Source organism: Molothrus aeneus, unplaced genomic scaffold (assembly GCF_037042795.1).
Source record: "Molothrus aeneus isolate 106 unplaced genomic scaffold, BPBGC_Maene_1.0 scaffold_35, whole genome shotgun sequence".
NCBI lineage: Eukaryota > Metazoa > Chordata > Aves > Passeriformes > Icteridae > Molothrus > Molothrus aeneus.
In genome coordinates, this window is record NW_027099016.1 from 1,971,926 (window position 1) to 1,993,937 (window position 22,012).

The following is a 22,012-nucleotide window of genomic DNA, read 5'->3' on the forward strand; positions in this document are numbered from 1 at the left end:
CAGGGCAGGCTCAGTGGCGGCTCCCATGGTCCTGCTGCAGGCGGGAAGTGCAAATCTCCGGGGCTTCAGAGCCCCTGAGGCCAGGCTGAGGGGTCCCCCCGTGTTCAGCTGTGCTGGCGGCTGTTTCTGGCCTCAGGGACACTTGGCATGGGCCCCTTGGCCACCAGTGGTGCTGCTTTGCACTCCTTAGGCAGGAGCCGATGTCCTGGCTGGGTGTTGGCAACAGCAAAGTGCCAGGGCAGGCTCTGTGCCAGCCCAGCTTCCTGTGGGAGAATATACCTTGATCTCTGATCCAGTGCTTGCTGAAGCAGTCAGAATTGCTTTTGCCCCCCTGTTAGGTGCCATGGTGTCAGCAGAAGATATTGAAGCCTTCCTGCTCAGGGCATTTCAGTGCCAGGCTCTTACAAGCACCCACAGCTCCTTGGGTTGAGCTGAGCATGGGGCGGTGACCTGCGCTTTGTCTGATTCGCCTTCCTTCCCTCCCCTGGAACAGGCTGTTGCTTTTAGACACCACTTGTCCTGGTTGCTTCAGAGTACTTTGGAGAGGCTCCAAATCTGATCTTCCCTATTTCCCTGGGGCTGCCCACACTTCTGGGTTCACTTCAGCATAGGCCTGGCCAGACATTTGACACAGAGGTACAACAGAACTGGCCTCTGTATCACCTTTTATAATATTAATTTGCGTTCCAAATTTAGGGATCAAATCCCTTCCCAGTAAATCATGATAGCAATTAGGAGCAAATAAAACTTCATGCATTTCAAATCCATCTCCCAGATCAACTAATATTGGTTGAATAAAACCATACATCTTTCCCACTTATGCCATGAATAATCAAAGACATTTTTGGCATTTTTCCATCCCTTAGGTCTAAGATTCAGAGTGGACAGCCCTGCCAATCCATGTCCATCAAGGGGTGGACTTGCTGGTCCTGCGGGTGCTGCTGTCTCTGCTTGCAGTGTCCTTGTGCCCTGCAGCTGGAGCCCTGATTCCTTGCCAGGGGCTGTTTGGGTGGGCTGTCCCCTGCCGAGGAGGGCAATGCCTCTGCCGGGTGCTTGTGGCCGAGCCCGTGCCCTGGGTGCTGGGGCCCCCTTGGGCCCTGGGGCTGATCCCTCAGGGGCTGTAGGAACTCTGCCCTGGCCTTTGCCTTCAGCCTGGCCTTTTTCTGCTCCCTTCTTGCATTCACCTGCTGGGCCTTTGTGCCCAGGTGCTGCAGGGCCTTCTTCTGCCCCTCCTGCAGCCCCCCTCAGTGCCTGTGGGTGCTTGTCTTGCTTTACAAGACAGGTGTCTGCTTGGGAATGCAGAAAAAGCCTCTCTTGGAATGGAGAATGCAAACCCCCTCCCTCTTAAGTTTTACAATAGTGAAATCAAGGGTCTCTCAGGCAAAGATATGGGAATAGAAATACCATTTTTTTACTAGTGTTTAAATAAAGCAAACAAACAACACCAGCTCCGGCAGTGACAACAAACAGAGCCCGGAGCCAGTCCCGGCCTTTCGGCTGCGGCGCTTTCCCCTTGGGTGCAGTTCCGGGCACGGCCGGCAGGGGCGCTGGTGGCTCCCGCGGGGCAGGGCAGCGCATCCCTGCCATGGGAACCTCTCTTAACGGAAATAGAGCAATCCCTTCATCTAACTCTTTCACTTTTTTACCTTCCATAGCCTTTCTCCCGTGTTTTGAGAAAGAATTTGGAGAGGGCTGCCTTTTAACTGAGCTTCTAGTGTTTCGATAAGGTGCTTCCTGTAGAGAGAGAGTTTCCCTGAACAGCTGGAGCTGTGGTTACCAAGGGGATGTAACTCGGAGCAGGCCGGGGTCAGGGGAGGATATCCCGCCGAGGCTCGGTGGGAGTGTGGGCAGGGTCTGCTGCCGGAATCGCCAGAGGGGGATCTTCCCGTGGAGACCGAGCCGGAGCGTGGGCAGCCCCCACATGGCTTATGGCGGCTGATCCGGCAGCTCCCGGCAGAGAAAAGGCAGGTGGGAGACCCCGGCAGCAGCAGCGGCGGTGCCCAGCGCAGCTGGCACGGGCAGGGCAGCCGGGGATGGGATGGCTGGGACCCGCCCTCGGTGCGGTCGGCGCGGTGACCTCGGCCCACGCGGCAGGACAGAGCAACCCCATCTTCCCCAGCATGGCCGGCAGAGCGGCCGCGGGCCGGGCAGTGGGAGCAGGGCACACAAATTCACCGCCAGCGCCGGGGCAGGTGGAGCTGCCCTGGGCAGTGAGCCCGCACCTGGGATGGAAACCGGGGCAGGCGGAGCTGAGGCGGGCAGCGAGCCGGGACCCGGGACAGGCGCCTCGGCCGAGAACGGAGGGGGCAAGAGCTGCAGAGGATCCCACTCTCTTTCTGACTTTTCCTCTTGTCCCTCTCCCTTTCATTTCCTCTTTTTCTTTTCTTGTTTTGTCTAGGGGCTTTCCGATACTTTAAAGATTTTTATTCTCCTAAAATCTCCTGTCTAACCTATGGCATATTCTCTTTCTTCTAGATTATATGGGTTTTTTTACAAATAAATCCAGAGCCTAACAAATCTAAACTTCTGCTTGGATGCTTTGAAATGGTCGACGAGCTAACTCATGACCTCCTAATGTTGTTTTTCTCATCACCTTTATATTTATCCTTTGGCAAATTAAGCATCTTTCGGTTTCTTGCTTTGCTACTCTAAAAATCCCAGTGCACCCATAGTTCCTTAAAAAATGATCACACAAAGCTTGAGTACCCCAGTGGGTTTTCTGATGCATGTCTTCTAATATTTTCCTAGTAAGCACATTTTATTAAGTAATTGTCTTCCATCAAGAAGTTTCCATTTCCCTGATTTATCTTGTTCACTTCCTGTCTTGTTTCATTCTTTTTTCTCGGCTTCCCTAAACTTTGGAATTTCCAGTTTTTCCTCGTTTGGAGTTAATATTAACATAACTCACTCAGCTCCACTTTCTGCTGCATCCTTGGCTTCGTCATCTGCCAAATTATTTCCTCTTATTTCTGGGGTCTTTCCCTTTTGGGGTTCCTTAATATGTACTATAGCTATCTCTTTTAGGTAATTTTAATGCCTCTAAAACCTCTAAAATAAGTTCCTCATGTACTAAACCTTTTCCTCTTGAATTAAGTAATCTTTTTCCTTTCCAAATTTTTAAAGGTATGTACTATGCTAAAGGCATACCTTCAATCAGTATATATGGTTCCTTTATTTTGTGTTAAATATTCTAGTGCTCTTTTTAAAGTATATAATTCACAAGTTTGAGCTTACTAGTTTAAGGTTAATTTCCCTTTTTCCATAGTTTGCATGTTTTTCCCATCAACTACTACATACCCTCTATTTTCTCCTTTTGCAAGGAGTTGTATCTCTGTTAGCTAACATAACTGCCAAAGGACTATTTTGGGGTATCTCTGCTAGTATGCTTGTATTCCCTCTTTTTTTTTTCTTTTTTTTTCCCTGTAATCCAACTTACTGGTTTTCTGTCTCATTTTTCAAGATCTTATCTATTCATCATCTACCTCTGTTTTTCACTTTCACTAACAACCTAAATACCACTTTTCTTTCAACTACACACTTAAAAAGAAAAAACCTTTTTCTCACACTACTTTCAGTGCAATACAGCCCCCTCCAAGGAGATATAGTGAAGCTTAAAATACACAATCTACATTACATATACTTTCATTCGTCTACCTTGACTCGCTTTTATTTCTCATTCACTTCCACACATTCTTTCACACGCTCAGGACACAAAGTGGATCCCTGTTGACAGAGAATCGCGGGTCCCTGTGGCCCCCTCCCCTTGGGGTTGGCCTCTGGGTCTCAGTATCTCCCGGCCTCCTGGGAGGGCCCTGACTCTGCTGCCTCCGGTGCCCGTTCACCGGTGAGGCTGATTTGTGTCACTCACACCCTTCAGCTACGGCCCCCTCACAGGCCCGGGGGGACAATGGCCCGTTTGCAGTCACACACATGCTCTGTCACAGCCCCCACCCACCCAAGGGACAATGGCTTATTTGTGGGTCACACACACCTCTTTCCACAGCCCCCCCTTCCCACCTGCCCGGGAAGCTGAGGCTGATTTTGTGTGTGACTCACTCTGACACACAAACAAGACAACAATAAGGTACCTTTTACATTCAAATCACCTATTACAATTTTAGGTGTTTCTGGCCAGTCCTGGTGCTCTTGGATATCCCTCAACCCAGCTGTGTTGGCCAACCCCAGATGTTCTTGAGCATATCTTCAATCTGGCAGAATTTTGCTTTACCCTGAATGCTCTTGGAATATTAATCCCTCAACCCAGCAGGCTTTTAGGAGCCCCTTTTGTCCCATTTCCTAGTGGATTGGGCTAGGAAACTCCTCTGCTCCCTTCCTCCGAGGGGTCCAGCCCCTCTCTGAGACCCAGTCCCAGTTACCCCGGGGGATTCTCTCACTCCTTTTAACATTCACTTTGTCTCTTTACTGGCCACTTACCGCGGAAAGTCAGAAACGCAGCATGGGAGAGTCCAGCACTCACTTGGCAGGTCTGGCACAACCAGCCCGCCTCTCATTCACTCCCATTCATCCCCCCCGAGAAATACTTACCAATCCCTTTTCCTTCCCGAGTTCTTCGTGCACATTACTACTCTTAGGGGGCAATTGCCGCGGTTGTAGGGAGCCTTTTTCCCTTGTCTTTGTTTTATTGTCTCCTTTTGTCCACCATAACCTGCGTCTGTCGGTCACCCCAGGGCAAACAGAGCGAGGCTGCTGAAGAGGGCAGGGGGCACCTTCCCCACTCTGACTCTCCTAAAGCACCGGCAGCGAGGTGTTGGTAACCATCCTCTGCCACCATAATTGTGAAAAACGCCAATCACTTGTTTTTAAAATTTTTAAGGTTTAATAGTAATAAAATGGTTATAAAAATAGTAATACAATTAGAGTAATAAAAATTTGGATGATTTTAATTAGGACAATATGAGACAACAAATACAAGGATTACAGACATCCGGGTACCTTTTTCTGAGCAGCATGAGCCCTGAAAAGGACACCCATTAACAAAGGATTAACCCTTAAAAACAATAGCCTGTTGCATATTCATACACTTCATACATGATGCATAAATTCCATTCAAACATGGGATTCTGGTCAGTGCCACCTTCTTCCTCTGAATCCTAACAGTGCCTTCGAGGCGGGAAGAAGTTTGTTTTTTCTGGTAAGAGATAAATTAATAATAATAATAATAATAATAATAATAATAATAATAATAATAATAATAATAATAATAATAATAATAATAATAATAATAATAATTACTTTTATTAAATAAAATAATAATAAAATAATAAAATAATAAATTATTTTTCTCTGAATGATTTAGGTGTCCTGTGGCTGCTATCTCGCTGCCAGACCTCTCTTTAAAAACGTTTCTTACCAAGCATAGTTTCTATTTTAATATTTTGTAATAACCTAAAACTGTATTTAACCCACTTCTTAAGAGAATTAATACAGCATTAGTTTCTAACACAAGACATATAATATTCATTTTCATATTTGCAAAAACCCAATCACAAAATATGCACTTTTCACAAGTATAATCCCACTTACTTCCAATCTCTCCCAGTATGGTCCCAGCTGCTGCCAGCATGGTTCCAGTTGCTTCCTCAATCAACTCAGTGAGTCCCAGTACGATGCCATTTGCTCCCAGTTGCTCCCAGTCAGGCCCAGTATGGGGGATGCTGTGCAGGGTGTGCTCACTGTGACACTCAGTCACTCCCAGTATTAGTCCAGTCACTCCCAGTATGATCCAGATATGAGCCCAATGTGCTCCCAGTCTCTGCCAGAATAAACCAGTTTTCTCTGCATTAATGAAGCCTCTGATCTGGCCTTATCATAAGGCAGAGCAATAGGGCTCAGGAGCTCCGTCCCCGAGTGGGAACTGGGTGCCAGAAGCTAGCTCGCTCATGCCAACGCCGCGGGTCAAACCCCTAGCAAGCTCAGTGGTTCTCAGCTCTTATAGTGAAGGCAAGCTCTTAGGATTTCAGCCCTGCTTGCTAGGTAAGTTTGCCCTTGGCTTGAGGCTGCAGCAGACAGGGAGAGAGGAGAAAGAGAGGCGCAGGCTGTTCCACGGAGATGGCTTTATTCGGGGAGGTCCATGAAGGGTCCCAGCGACAGCTCTTCTTCTGACTAATGGGGTACAGCATGCTTCTTTTATAGGGTTGGATAGGGTCCAAACTTGACCAATAGTAAAGGTTTAGGGGTATCCATAAATGACCAATAGTTTAGGGTTAAAATGACATTGCTTTATAGGGTAACAGAGATAGGCTATGGGGGGAATGTCCATGGAGACAGGAACTTCTTTGCTGCCTCAGCATTCCTATTATTCAGATCCTCCATGGTGCTTTTCCTAAATCTATGGGGTTTATTACACTACATGGTTCCAGTTGCTCTCTTTCACCCTCAGTTTTCTTCCAGTCACTCCCAGTATCTTCCAGTGTACCCCAGTTCCCTCCACCATCTTCCCAGATCCTTCCAGTATGATCCCATTTGCTCACAAGCACTCCCAGTGAGCCTCAGTGTAGTGGCACTCACTGCCAGTATGATCCCAGTCACCTCCAGCCATGATCCCAGTTCATCCCAGTATAAGCCCAGCAGTTTCCAATCACCCCCAGTATGCACCCAGTTCCTTTCAGTTGGTCCTAGAATGTTCCCAGTTGATTACAGTGACTCCCAGTCACTCCCAGTATATCCCATTTGCCCCTAACATGGTCTCAGTTGTCCCCTGCAGGCTCCTACTCACTCCCAGTACAATCCCAGTATGATCCCACTCTCCATTAGTGCAATCACAGTGTACCCTGGCATGGCAGTATGATCCCAGTATGATGCCCATACAGAGCCAGTACAGCCCCAGTCACTCCCAGTATGATCCCAGTATGATGTCAGTACAAGCCCAGTACAGCCCCAGTCACTCCCAGTACGATCCCAGTGCAGCCCAGTCCCTGGCAGTGCTGCCACTGCTGGGATCCCCCAGCCCTGTGTGCGTTCCCCCCTGGCGGATGTGCCGAGAGGAGCCCCAAGGGCTGGCAGTGGCCAGGCAGGGTCCCCAGCAAGGCCCAGTTTGGATGTGCAGCCCCCAGTTTGCCCAGTTTGCCTCTCCTTTGGCCCGGGCCGGGTTCCCCCCGCCCGCAGCGGCTGGGAGCAGCCGAGAGCCCCGCGCTGCCCATCCCGACCTGTCCCGGCTCCATCCCCGCTCCTGCCGCGGGCTGCGGGAACGGGCACCGAGGGTGTGGCTGCTGCTGGGGGAGGAGGAGGAGGCAGGGAAGGGCAGGGATGGAAGAGGAGAAGGAGGTGGGGCTAGGTGGGAGGAGCAGGGGGAGGAGGGATGGAAGAGGAGGGATGAAGGCAGAGAGAGAGCAGCGATGGAAGGAGGAAAAGGAGGTGGGGTTAGGGAGGATGAGAAGGGATGGAAGGGGAGGGATGGCAGAGAAGGAGGTGGAGATAAGACAGAGCAGGAGGATGAGGGGGATGGAAGAGGAGGAGCAGTAGGAAGAGGAGGGACAAAGGCGGATCGAGGCTGAACTGAGGGAGCCAGGCCGTCGATCCCTGCCTGAATTCGCAGCCCCCACCTGTGGGATCATCGCCTCCTCCATGGCTCCTGTGAGCGGGGAGGGGGAGCTCGGCCCAGATATCCAGAGGGTCCCTGGGTTGGGGTTTTTGGGGGATGTTTGGAGAATGAAGAAGTCCAAGGCTGAGTGGAAAAGGCCCCTTGGGGGGACATCGAGGGGTGGCGGTGGCGGCTGCCGGCAGAGGCAGCCTGGAGGAGCAGAGCCCTGTGTGCCCCAGGAGCCCAAAGTGGGGAGCCCAGAGAGGGGGAGCGCCGCCATTGGCGGGAGCCCCAAGAGCCTGGAGAAGGGCAGGGGGGACTCCTTGGAGCCGCTGCAGCCCAGAGCAGAGAATGAGGGGAGAAGGGAGCCCGGGAGCCCAAACAGCCCCGGCATCCCGAAATGGGGAGAGCGAAGCCGGGGGAGCTTTTGGCATTGCTGGGACTGCCCGCAGCCTGGGCAGGGCGGGCACCGAGGAGAAGGGGGACCCCCAATCCAAGCGTGAGCCCAGCAGCTGGGACAGGCTGGAACCCCCGAACACCAGAGGGGAGGGACCAGGGCCAGGGAACTCCTGGGTGGCTTTTTCAGGGCTGAATCTTGGTGTTTGGGAGGTTTTTCTGGAGCCCCATGGCCGGTGACTTGTAGAGATGGAGTCAGGCAGAGGGACCTTCAAACTCAGTGTGTGTTGGGGAAGATGAAACAGGAAAGCCTTATAAATATGATTGTCTGGCAAAAGATTTTGACAATATAGAAAGTATAAGGAAGATTGAAATGAAAGCAAGCTTTGAGATACCTCAGTTAGTGAACAACTGGAAAACAATGGTGTGGCCCAACTGAAGGTAATCCCCTTTTGATGGAACAATTCCCTCTGCTTGCAGACAGATCCAAGGGTCAGAGCAGACCCTACTAGCTCAGCAGAAGGGGTCCAAAGAGGAGTTTTTAGCATTTAAAATGTAACACAGTATGGTGATGTAGTGATTCTTACAGGCTGTATGTAAATGCTATAGGATTTGTATATTGTACTAGATTGGTTAGTGAGAAATAGAATATTCAACACAGAAGAAGATTTATTGTATTGTAACGGGAATCTTTCTCTCTTACACTCTTCCCCTCTTGCTCTCTTACCCTCTCATCCTCTCTACCCCTCTCTTCTCTCGGGCCTGCTCCGAGCTGTGCCTGGCAGCTCCAAGCAGGGCCCTGCACCCAGGCCCTTTGCAATAAACCGCAAGTTCCAGGGCCTGGCTGCAGAGATCTCTCGTCTCCGTCCATCCCGACCATCCTACCCCCTGACGCTCCTACAAACGTGCTCATCCCTTGTTTTCCCCAAACCAGGATTTCCCATTGCCAACCCCAGGGAGGCTGCGAGGAAGAGGAAGATGCCCCAGGACACTGAGGCAGGTGAGGAGGAAGTCAGTGCCCCTTTCCCCTCTGTGCTGCTCCATCTCCCAGCCCAGCACAGCCCCTGGCTGCAGCTCAGCCCTGGGGGGGATCTCCTTGCCCTTGCCTGTGGCACGGAGGCAAATCCCATCCTGTCCTTGTCCTTCCTCCCCCAGAGCAGGAGCTGAGCATGGAGAGCAGGGAGGACAAATGCCCGCGGCAGAACCTGGTGGCAGAGGCCGTTTTGAGCGGCTCCACGGCGCAGGAAGCCAACGGGGAGGAAAAGCCCCGGAGCTGCCGCACGAGGAGGGGCTGCAAACGCAGATGGCAGGGATGTGAGGGGGAAAGAGCCAGCCTGGGCCGGGAAGGCGGCCGGAGATGGAGCCAGAGCTCGGAGCTGGTGCTCCATGATGGGGAGAAGCCCCACACATGCGTGGTTTGTGGGAAGAGCTTCAGGTGGAACTGTGACCTGATTGTGCACCAGAGAACCCACACTGGGGAACGGCCCTACGAGTGTGGGGAGTGTGGGAAGAGCTTCAGCCAGAGCTCCAGCCTGATCAAGCACCAGAGGATCCACACTGGAGAAAGGCCGTACAAGTGTTCTGAGTGTGGGATGCACTTCAGCCAGAGGATCAGCCTGATCAGGCACTAGATGACCCACACTGGGGAGAGGCCCTATGAGTGTGATAAATGCCGGAAGAGGTTTCAGACCAGCTCCAATCTCCTCCTGCACTATCGGATTCACACGGAGGAAAGGCCCTTCCAATGCCCTGAGTGTGGGAAGGGATTCAGGCAGAACTCCACTCTTGTCACCCACCGGCGCATCCACACTGGGGAGAGGCCCTACGAGTGTGATAAATGTAGTAGGAGGTTTCTGACCAGCTCCTCTCTCTTCCTGCACTATCGGATTCACACAGAGGAGAGGCCCTTTCACTGCCCCGACTGTGGGAAGGGATTCAGGCAGAACTCCAACCTCGTCACCCACCAGCGCATTCACACAGGGGAGAGGCCCTACGAGTGTCCCCAGTGTGGGAAGAGCTTCTCACAGAGCTCTAACTTGACCCGACACCAACGGAGGCACCGGTAAGGGAAGCCCTGTGAGTGCCCCGAGTGCAGGCAGAGCTTCGTACGCTGCTCCAGCTCCATCCCCCACTGGAGGAGGCACTTTGGGCACAGCCCTGGTCACGCACATTCCCTGTGATCCATGTTGGGAACACACCTGGCTGCTTCTCCTTTTGGTTTGGTCTTAATTTTCCTCTGCTTCACCTTCATTCTTTAAAAACACCCAAAAGTGGGTTAAATGAAGGAAATTGATTGAATATATCTGAAGTTCCATAATTTCTCAGTTGTTTTAGAGGGAATTTAGGATTTGGGGACACGTTCTGTGTGGAGTACTGCTGTTGCTAAGAGGCAGGAATTTGATCTCACCCTTCTTGTGTTGCTAAGAACTCCTCCCCTGACCCAAACCCCAACTCCACCCTTGGGATACCCTATAAAAACTCCACAGCCCTTTTGCCCTGTCTTTGGGGGGTAAGAAATGGATTCCCAGAGGACCAGCCCTTTTCTCCCTGGATTCCCAAAGGATCAGCCTCATTCTCTACTGGATTCCTAGGGGGTCAGCCCTTTCCCACTGGATTCCCCAAATTTGAGCTTTGCCCATTGGATTCCCAGAGAATCAGCCCTTTCCCACTGGATTCCCAGAGGATCAGCCTTTTTCCCACCGGATTCCCAGAAGATCAGCCATTTTGCCACAGGATTCCAAGAGGATCGACCTTCTTCACTGGATTCCCAGAGGATTCTGACTCTGTCACTGGTTTTTTTTTGTTTGTACTAATGCATTTGTATTTTGAATTTTTCCTAATAAAGAACTGTTATTTTTACTCCCATAACTTTGCTTGAGAGACCCTTAATTTCAAATTATTTTAATAGAATATATTAATAATATTCTTATTTCTATTATTATTATTATTATTATTATTATTATTATTATTATTATTATTATTATTATTATTATTATTATTATTATTATTATTATTATTATTATGACTAATCAAAGGGATGGGGTTTGCATTTTCCATTTCAGTGGAGGCTCCTGAAATGGGGAGACACCCCCAAGGACAGGCCATGTAAAATAGTTCCTGAAATATGTAAATGAGTTTACCAATATGCATGAGGGTCTATGAATATGCAACAGGCTGATGTACTTAAAACCAGATTAATTAAGGGGTGTCCCCGAAAATAACTGGGGGGTCTTGGTGGCCATAAGAACCTTTGCTCGATGGTCCTTGTCTCCCATGACATTAGCCTATTGTATATTCATAGACCCTCATGCATATCCATAAACTACTTTACATATTCCAGGAAGAAAATTGGCATCATCCTGTTTGGGGGTCCCACCCCCCTCCCAGCTCAGTTTTGGGATCCCGTACTCATCCCAGCTCAGCTGGGGGGCCCATTCCCCTCCCACCTCAATTTGGGGGTCCCATCCCCCTCCCAGCTCAATTTTGGGGTCCCAGCACCCTCTTATCCCCATTCTCCCTCCCCTTTCCGATCGTTTCCTCAATTCCCTTCCCCGGGTTTGGTTTTGGGGGCTCCAGGCCCCTCCTGCTCCGTTTTGGGGTCCGACCCCGTTTTGGATTATTTTGGGGTCCCCAGCCCATCCCCAGGGTCACCTTCCCTCCCTCCCCAAATTCCGCTCCTCGCAACTGATGAGTCATCAGCGAGACACGCTCTGATTGGCTGGAAATTACCCCGCGCCGTCTCTGATTATTGAACGCAGTGAGAGGCCTTGGTCTGTGCCTGGCAACTGATGAGTCAGAGTCGGGCCGGGCGGTGATTGGCTGAAAATCGCTGAGTGGGGCCAGTGCTCTGAGTTTCTGCCCAGCAACTGGATTGTCATCAGTGCTGCGCGTTCTGATTGGTCGGGATCTGTTTTTGGGTGGGAATTGAGGAACTGGGGTTACTTGGGGTTTCTTTGGGTTTATTTGGTGTTATTTATGGACTATTTGGGGTTTATCTTGGGTTTTACTTGGTTTATTTTTGTTTCTTTAGGCTTCTTTGGAATTAATTTGGTTTATTTGGAAGTATTTGGGTTTGTTTGGGCTTATTTGGAAATATTTGGGCTTATTTGGAAATATTTGGGGTTCTTGGGGTTTATGTTGATTTATATGGGGTTTTTTTAGGTGTATTTGAAATCATTTGGGATTTTTTGGGTTAAATTTAGCTTTTTTTTTTTGTTGTTTTTTTGTGGTTATTTGGATTTGTTTGGGGTTATTTGGGGGACTTTTACGTATTGTTTGGCATTTTTTGGGGTTTTTTTGTCGGGTTCGGCTGTCTGTCTCTGCCCGGACGAGTCTGGACTCTTCAGCTTTTCGATCTTCAGATTGTTTATTGTTTCTTATCTACAAAATTTTCTGTCTGCCCAACAGAGGTCTGATCTGCAAGGCAGCCAAGGGCACTCTGACCACCCACAAGGCGGTCATGTCTTTTTATACTAAAATCTATGTACATGATATTTACCTTTATTTTCCAATACTTTTCACCCATGTTGGCAAGTGCACCTTCACCATGAACCAATCCCCAAGTGCCAACATCACCACAGGAGATGGAAGACAAGAAGAAGAAAGAAGGACGAGACACACCCTGATCCCTCCATCTTGTCTCCATAACCCCCCTGTACCAAAAACCTTAAAGTTTATATTTCACCCTCTAAATGTGTCCCTTTTACACCCTTCACTCTAAAGTGATTCTCATGTCCTCAAACTGCTGTCACTTCTGTGGATGGATCAAAATCAAGCCACCAAGCACTCTTGGCAACATTCCAGGATTTCCGAGACCCCCAAGGGTTCTCCTGGCATCTCTGGACATCGGGAACGATGTGCTGAGTTCCCACATTTTTTGGGGTTTATTTTGAGTGTTTTTAGGTTATTTGGGGTCATGTGGGGTCAAAAAATATGGGAATGTTTCTCCTGCAAAAAACGTGAATTTTTCCTTAAAAATCCGGAGTTTTTCCCCAAAAAACCAGGAATGTTCCCTTAAAAATCCCGGACTTTTCCCAGCCAATAGCAGCATGCCCCGCCCCAAAACAATCAATCACCGCGCTTCATCTCCCAAATTAACGAATCATGGCGCACCCCGCCCCAAACCATCCAATCACCACAAGTCTCCTCTCAGGAACACCGGCCTCTCTGTGCGCTGATCCAACCAAGGATCCGCAGGTCTCCCCTCACCTACTCCCACCTCTCTCGAGCGGAACCAACCAATCACCGGGCGTCTCCCCTCAGCAATGCCCGCCTTCTTTGCCTCTATCCAACCAATCACCGCGCGCCTCCTCTCGACAAAGCCTGTCTCCCCCGCCCCTCTCCTGTCAATCACCACATCCTCTACGAAAATAAATCACCGGGCGTCTTCCCTCAGCAACTCCTGCCCTCCCCGCGCCGCTCCAGCCAATCAGAGCAGAGCCCAATGCGGCGCCCCCTGACCCCGGGGCCGGGCATGGAGCGGGCGCCCCCTCCCCCCCCGCTGCCCCCCGGGACCCCCTCAGGGACCCCCGGGAGCCGCCCCGGGCTCGGGCGGGTCCTGCGGGAGGCGCTGGAGAGAGCGGGGGAGGCGCTGGGAGAGGACGGGGGCTCCGGGAGCTGCTGAGGAGGCGCAGGAACAGGTGAGGGGTCCTGGAGGGGTCGTAAGGGGAATTTGGGGAGGGGTCTTGAGGACGTTTGGGGGGGATTTGGGGAGGGCCTGGGGGGAACTTGAGGGGGTTTTAGCGGGGTCTGGGGGTGCTGGGGGGGCTTTGGGGGGAATTTGGGGAGGGGTCCTCGAGGGCTGTCACGATCCGTCCTAACAGACGGGTTTCGTGATGGTTCGTGGATTTGATCTCAGGGTGCAAAAAGAACCAACACGGTACAAGGGGGTTTGCAATGATAATCGAAACAAATGCACCTTTATTGAATGACTACAGAAAATGCGATAGAGGGATTAAGGGAGAGAAAAAGATAGAGGAAGAGAGAGACAAAAGAGAGAGAGAGAGAAAGAGGGGGATAGAGCTACCAAACGTAGAGACGAAGTCCTTTGGTCCAGTCCAGTCGAGGATCCGCCTGTTATGTCGGGGAGATCTCAAAGTCTCTCGCTAACTCAGAGGTTTTTATTAGGATAACTCTATTGGAAATTGCGAAGGGGGGAAACAGATACAATAAAGAATAGATGTAACAGGTAGTCCATGTTCTCAGCAGTAAACGAGAGCCATTGTGTTCTTGGTCCAGCGGTCACAACCTGCAGGCAAACATCTCGCTTTGGTCAGCTTGCCTCCCCCACACACCTGCCCCGGGCTGGGGGTTTCAGTCCCAGTCCTTGGAAGGAGCAGAGGGGCCTTTTCGCATGGGGGTTTCATGTCTCACTCCTTGATGGAGAGGCTCCTTACATCTCAGTCTGTCTGTCACGGTGGTTGTAAAACAGGTGAGGGTCTTCTGTGGGGGGACCACCCAGAACTCAGGAGAATCCAGCCAGGCCGAGAGGTGGGACAGCTCCCAAGGCTGTTGTTGCACAAAGGGCACGGTGCTTCCTTCTTCTTCTCATTGGGCTCAGTGAGCGTACAGCAAACAACACCTGTGAAAACAGTAACTTAGCACTGTGCTCTCAGGTCTCGGGGCCTTTGGCTTGTGTAACTTTCTCCTACAAAGCCCGAGATTTTCAGATGGCGGGGGGGGGGGGTCTTCTCTTCAGTGGTCCCCAAATGACGATCATGGGGCAGGTGAGGGAAAATTCGGACAGACTTGCAAGGACCAATTTCAACTCTTTACTGTTTCTGTTGGCTATAGTCCATTCACTTGCCTCAGCTGGAGGTTGTACTTGTGAAAAACGCCAATCACTTGGTTTTAGAATTTTAAAAGTATAATAGTAATGGTTATAAAATAGTAATATGGTTATAGTAAAATGGTTATAAAAATAGTAATATAATTAGAGTAATAAAATTTTGAATAACTGAGATTTAGGACGACACGAGGCAATAAGAACAAAGAGTTACTGATGCTCCAGGTACCTTTTTCTGGGCAAAATAAGCCCAAACAAGGACACACATGAACAGAGGTTAACCTTTAAAAGCAATAGCCTATTGCATATTCATACATCTTATATATGATGCATAAATTCTATTCAAACAAAGGATTCTATCTGGGCAGTGTCAATTTCTTCCTTTGAATCCTAATGAAGTCTTCAGGGCTGAGCAAGGTGGGAAAAAGTTAGTTTCTTCTGATAATGGAGCAATAAATTCTTTTTTTCTGAAAGATTTAGCTGTCCTGTGGCTGCTTTCTGGTGTGAATACCTCATTCCTTTCTTTAAAAAATATCCCACTGTTGAACATTGCATGCAAGATGTTTTCCATTACCATCTGTATGACAGATTATCTTTTGTCAAGCGGGCAGTTTGCCTTATCTCTCTCTTTGAGTGACCACAATCACACCTCCCTCCGGAGGGGACATCTGTTGATAACAGACTATTGAATGTCACTGCATGACTGATAAGAACTATAACATCCCATTGGGAGATGCTCTGCCCAGAGGGAGGAGCCAAGCATTGCTACCCAGATATAATCCAGAGGTTTTTGAGACACCAGTGTGGCTTTCTCACGGGATTCCCCAGAGGAACAGCAGCTGCCTCTTCTTCCACTGGATCTTCAGAGGAAGAACACATCCCTCTCTACAGGACCCCCCTGCTCCAACAGAACCACCCCTGACACTTCAGGAGGGCTGCAGCCACATTTCCAATTGGACTGCCACCAACACCCCACAGGGTGTCAGATTGGTTTCTGACTCTGTCAGTGTTGTTCTAAGGTACTGCATTGTTTATTTTATCCTTTTATGTTTTCTTCCCTATTAAGGATCTGTTATTTCCTGCTCCCATATTTTTTGCCTAAGAGCCTCTTAATTTAAAAATTTATAGCAATTCAGAGGAGTGGGGAGGCTTTACATTCTCCATATCAGGGGAGGCTCCTGCCTTCCTAGGCAGACTCCTGTCTTTCCAAACCAAGACATATTCTGGCGTGCAACGTGCGGAGAGAGGGCACAGAAACAAAAAGAGAATAACAGTTCTTGAGTAATCTAATTTTTTGTGTGCGGCTATGGAAACCTCATTAAGTGACCCCCTGTGGTCCAGCTTGCCTTGGTTTGGGTGGCACGTGATCGTGGCTGTATTGCTCCCATTGGTAGGCCCTTATCTAAACATGGGTCCTATAACCAAGGCTACTGTGGCTGTTATCCAGTTTGTTTTATGGGTGAATAAGGGGAGGAATTCATGGATTTTTAACTTCCTCTGGAAAGCAGGCACATGGATTCACAGCTATCACACCCTAACTGTATGTTTTTGGGGTTACTTTAATAATGGCACCTGCTGTAAGGAAATGACACCGAGCGAAATCTTCTCCCAACCCTTTAGCCATCTCTTTGGGTCTGCTCTACCAGTTTTTTAAGGGTTGAGATCGACTCTAAATATTAATGATATCATACAGTGGCTGGTGTTGCTGATAGGCCTGCTCTATTTAGCATTTAGAGAGAAGGGGAGACTAACCTGGATAACCACCCTGACTCCTACGCCAGAACGTAACACACCACCAGAGTCTAGGGGTGCTGCTGCCCCAGAGCCTGACCCTGCCCCACAGCCCACCTCAGATACGAACCACCCAGATTGCTGGAGGGTCTGGTGAAGGAGATAGCCGGATGCTGAAGGAACACACTTCCCCAGCTGGTGAGAAACCCTCCCCATGCCTTGAAGAGGGAGAGTCTAATAGTGCAGCAGCGGAACCCACAGATGCTGCAACTGCACTGGTTCCAGCTGAACTGCAAGGGCAGCCACAGCCAGCAGCAGTTGCTCCTGTGGAAACAAGGAGATCTAGGATGAAATCAGAGCACCCAGATAGGGGAGGGCCCTCACAACCCTCAGGAGACCCAGAGGTTGCAATCATCACCAAGTCCCTGACGTACAAAATCTCTGAAATCTGCACAAAGACATTGTATGAAGGGGACGTGAGGCTTACACAACCTGGCTACTTTGCATCTGGGACCTTATAAGTACAGGTGTGCAACTGGATGGTGGTGAGGCAAGGAATTTGGGACCCTTGACCCTGGTATCAATCAGATTTTTGTAAGGAGCCAGGGTCCCCTTCCCTCTGGGAGTGGCTTTTAATGAGTGCCAGAGAGAGGTTTGTCCACAGGGAGAGCATGCAGGAGCGCCACCATAGAATGTGCTGAAAAACTCTGTGAGGATCCAACAGCTGAGAGAAGTACCAGTATTGGAGGGACTCTTTGGGAGGGATGGACAGCATGAAAATGACCCTGACAAGGTCAGGTGCACAGGGTAAATGTTGTGGAGCCTGGCAAATCTGAGGCCATCTCAATACACCGCCTTCATTGCAATGATTGACGCCGATACCAACCGAGAGACAGTGGGCTCTGTCGCCAACAAGCTCAGAAATGATGAGAGTATGATCAATGGCCCAATGCAGGCTCATGTCTCTGCCGTGGTCAAGGAACTCAAAGAGGAGATGAGGGAGGAGGTGAGGTGGAACAATTCCCACATCCCAGTAGTGCAAGTCACAGGCCCCAGAGTCAGAGCCCAATGTCCTCCAGTTAGACAGAGAGGGTACACCCCAGGTTAGGGTGTAACCTGTGGTTCTCCCTGCATGACCATGGGGAAGACACAGGAAGGTGCAATGGGAAACCCACTTCTGTCCTGACATCATGGGTGCATGAACTCAAGGAGGGAAACACCAACCAAGGGAGTTCCACTTAAGGTACCTCCAGCATGTATGCCCAAGAAAGAAATAATAACCAGGGTTAGATGAACCCTGCCTGTAGCCAGGAGGAGGCACAGGAAAACCGGATCTTTTGGACAGTGTGGATCCAATGGCCTGGCACATCAGAGCCACAAAAATACGATGCCTTAGTTGATACTGGTGTGCAGTGTACCCTGATACCATCGGGGCATGTGGGGGCAGAACTGTTTCCGGGGGTGACAGTGGGATCACAATGTAACGTGTAATGTAAAGTAATTCATGCTTAGGTGGAAAACATATAAAATAAAAATTGCAAAATAAATTAAACTTCCAACAAGTCTCTGACCACTGACTACCCAGAGACAGATTGCCACCGAAGTTGCGAAACTCCTGGTGGCAGCAGAAAATAATGCCTTGTTAAGAAGTAAAAAGGACATGGCTGGTGCGGAGATGGGCTTCCCCGGGAACACCAGAGGATGATCAGTACTTGATAAGTATCATCAATCAAGATAACTGAAGTTGTCAAGAACATACATCTGAATACACGACTTCTCCTGACATGATCAGCGCCCACCACCACCCAAGAAACAGCATTGTCCAGCCCCGTACAAAGAAACTTCATACATAGCAGGATAACAAAAGAAATCGGGGCACCTCTGCCTCAGGCAGAAAAAAATGTATAAAACAGCCCTGCTGGAGACAGCATTTGTGAACAGAGGGAGGTCCGATGCGATAGAGGTCAGATCTAGGTTCACCCAGCGCCGACCCCGGGCTCAACTCTGTCTCTTTCACTATGGCTATCGAGGACCGTATTTTCAGTCGTGGAAATAAAATCTTTCGCATTCATTAATTTGGCTTCTCATTGATCATTTATAACAACAATTGACCCTGTTGGAAGCTGAGGTGAGCCAGACTGGGAAGGAGTGGCAGAAACATCCTATTGTGACTGGCCCAGAGGCCCCGTGTATTCTGGGCATATTCAGAATTCCTCCAGAATGGCTTTACAAAGACCCAAAGGGACTCAGGTGGGCTTTTGGCATAGCTGCTGTAGAGGCAGAGAACATGAAGCAGTTGAACACCTTGCCTGGACTATCAGAAAACCCATCTGCAGTAGGACTCCTGAGGGTAGAATAGCAACAAATACCAATTGCCACCTCAACAGAGCACCTCTGGCAGTATTGGACAAATCAGGATGCTGTGATCCCCATCTAAAAAATGATCTGCGAGCTGGAGAGCTGAGGGGTGGTCAGCAAAACCCACTCACCCTTCAACAGTCCCTTCTGGCCTGTGTGCAAGTCTGACAGAGAATGGAGATTGACTGTGGACTATCTTGTGCATTCAGGGACTGTGCCTTGAATGAATGGACTCCACTGCTGAGCGCTGTAGGGGGATACAGTATGGGTAAATGAAGGTGGTATAGAATGTAATCTTATCCCCTAAAGAGTTCCAGCTGAACCAATTGCTAAAGATTAGGAGCAGGCCTGATGTTAACAGGCCACAGCTGTAGCCAATAAGAAGAGTGTTATAAAAGAGTGGATTGGTGGGAAGTGGAGTCAGTTGGCCACTGTGAGGGCAAGGAAGAGTCAGTGCCTAGAGGAGCTGCCTACCAGAAACGTCAAGGAGGTACGAAACTCCAGCAATATGGAACCTTTGGAATGTAATGGCAATAGAGCGCTGATGTGCCGGACATGCTGGAACTCCAGTATGAGCTGGAGTCCAAGGCAGCAAACTGGTACGCCACCATTGGCATTGCTAACGTGTTTTTCTCCATTCCTCTGGCAGCAGAATGCAGGCCTCAGTTTGCTTTCACCTGGAGGGGTGTGCAGTACACCTGGAACCAACTGCCCTAGGGGTGGAAGCACAGCCCCATCATCTGCCATGGACTGATCCAGAGTGCACTGGAAAAGGGTGAGGCTCCAAAACACCTGCAGTATATTGATGACATAGTTGTGTGAGGGAAGACGGCAGCAGAAGTGTTTGAGAAAGGAGAGAGGATCATCCAGATTCTCCTGAAAGCCAGCTTCTCCATCAAGAAGAGCAAAATAAAGGGACCTGCTCAAGAGATCCAATTACTGGGACTGAAGTGGCAAGAGGGACGGCGTCAGATTCCCACCAATGCCATCAACAAGATCACAGCAATGTCTCCGTCAACCAACAGGAAGGAAACACAACCTTTCGTGGCTGCCATAGGCTTTTGGAGGTTGCACATTCCTGAGTACAGTCAGATCGTGAGCCCTCTTTACCTGGTCACCCGCAAGAAGAATGAGTTCCACTAGGGCCCTGAGCAGCAACAAGCCTTTGTCCAGATCAAGCAGGAGATCGCTCATGCCGTAGCCCTTGGCCTAGTCAGGACAGGACCAGAGGTGCAGAATGTGCTCTACTCTGCAGCCGGGAACCATGGCTTGTCCTGGAGCCTTTGGGAGAAGATGCCTGGGGAGACTCGAGGCTGACCACTGAGATTTTATGGTCGAAGCTACAGAGGGTGAGAAGCCAACTACACTCCCACAGAGAAGGAAATCTTGGCTGCCTATGGAGTCCAAGCTGCCTCAGAGGTGATTGGTACAGAAGCACAACTCCTCCTGGCACCCCGACTACCAGTGCTGGGGTGGATGTTCAAAGGTGAGGTTCCTTCCACTCACCATGCCACCAGTGCCACATGGAGCAAGTGGTTTGCTCTTATCACCCAGCACACCCGTACAGGTAAACTGAATCGCCCTGGGATTTTGGAGATAATTACCAATTGGCCCAAAGGTGAGAATTTTGGTGTCACAGACCAAAAACAAGAACCAGTGACATGAGCTGAGGAAGCTCCTCCCTATGACCAACTGCCCCCAGAGGAAACGCGCTACGCTCTTTTCACTGACGGTTCCTGTTGCATCATAGGGATGAACTGGAAGTGGAAAGCAGCCGTATGGAGCCCCACACGACAGGTCACAGAGGCCACTGAAGGAGAAGGTGGATCCAGTCAACTTGCAGAATTCAAAGCTGTTCAGCTGGCCCTGGACATTGCAGAAAGAGAGAAGTGGCCAAAGCTCTACCTCTACACTGATTCATGGATGGTAGCCAATGCTCTGTGGGGATGGCTGGAGAGGTGGAAAGAGTCCAACTGGCAGCGTAGAGGAAAACCAATTTGGGCTGCTGATGAGTGGAAAGACATTGCTACCAGGGTAGGGAGGCTACCTGTGAAAGTCCACCATGTAGATGCTCATGTTCCCAAGAGTAGAGGTAATGAGGAACACCAAATCAATGAGCAGGTAGACCAGGCTTCAAAGATAGGGGTGTCCAAGATAGACCTAGATTGGGAACACAAGGGAGAGATATCCCTAGCTTGATGGGCCCATGATGCCTCAGGCCATCAGGGCAGAGATGCCACCTATAAGTGGGCACAAGACCGAGGGGTGGATTTAACCATGGACAGTATTTCACAGGTTATCCATGACTGTGAGACGTGTGCTGCCCTCAAGCAGGCCAAGCCAGTGAATCCTCTGTGGTATGGTGGGCAATGGTCCAAGTACAAGTATGGGGAGGCCTGGCAGATTGACTCCATCGCACTGCCCCAGACACGCCAGGGCAAGCGCTATGTGCTGACCATGGTGGAAGCCACCACTGGATGGTTGGAAACTCACCCTGTGTCTCATGCCACTGTCTGGAACACCATCCTGGGCCTGGAAAAGCAGGTCCTGTGGAGACATGGCACCCCTGAGAGGATTGAGTTAGACAATGGGACTCATTTCAAGAACAGCCTTATCAACACCTGGGCTAGGGAACATGGCATTGAGTGGGTGTACCATATCCCCTACCATGCACCAGCTGCAGGCAAAGTAGAGAGTACAACAGACTACTAAAAACCCAGCTGAAAGCTTTGGGTGCGGGATCTTTCAAAAATTGGGAGCAGCATTTAGCAAAGGCCACCTGGTTAGTTAACACCCGAGGTTCCACCAACCAAGCAGGTCCTGCCCAGTCTGTGTCCCTGACTATAATAGATGGAGATAAAGTCCCAGTGGTACCTGTCAGAGGTTTGTTAGGGAAGACAGTGTGGATCAGTTCTGCCTCGAGTACAAACAAACCCATTCGTGGGGTTGTCTTTGCTCAGGGACCAGGTTGCACATGGTGGATAATGCAAAGAGATGGAACAACACGATGTGTACCTCAGGGAGATCTGATTGTGGGGTGAGAATGATATGCAATATCACTGTTTGTCGGATGTTACTGCCATTGTCTGTACATTAAACCATACAGACATGAGATAGAAGGAAATGTGTAAGTGTTGAAAGTCTCGGCAAGTGATAGATGGAGCTTTGAGTGAGTAAAGTGAAAGGGGGGAATCCTGCAGCTC

General features: G+C 49.9%; 1 protein-coding gene across 1 annotated transcript; it reads left to right on the forward strand.

Annotated features, from left to right (window-relative positions):
• Positions 1 to 7,940: 7,940 nt before the first annotated feature.
• LOC136570598 (zinc finger protein 879-like) lies at positions 7,941 to 10,002 on the forward strand. The gene is made up of 4 exons (XM_066571055.1): positions 7,941 to 8,002; positions 8,746 to 8,936; positions 9,092 to 9,503; positions 9,588 to 10,002. Exons 1-4 carry the CDS (start codon positions 7,941 to 7,943, stop codon positions 10,000 to 10,002), a joined length of 1,080 nt encoding a protein of 359 aa, XP_066427152.1.
• Positions 10,003 to 22,012: the final 12,010 nt, after the last annotated feature.

Excerpts from the sequence above, each read along its gene's own strand:
- LOC136570598 (XM_066571055.1), top strand. The coding sequence starts at position 7,941 with ATGGGGAGAGCGAAGCCGGGGGAGCTTTTGGCATTGCTGGGACTGCCC. Across the intron at positions 8,003-8,745 it reads CTGCCCGCAGCCTGGGCAGG|GCCCTTTGCAATAAACCGCA; the intron begins GCGGGCACCGAG and ends CCCTGCACCCAG. Across the intron at positions 8,937-9,091 it reads GCCCCAGGACACTGAGGCAG|AGCAGGAGCTGAGCATGGAG; the intron begins GTGAGGAGGAAG and ends TTCCTCCCCCAG.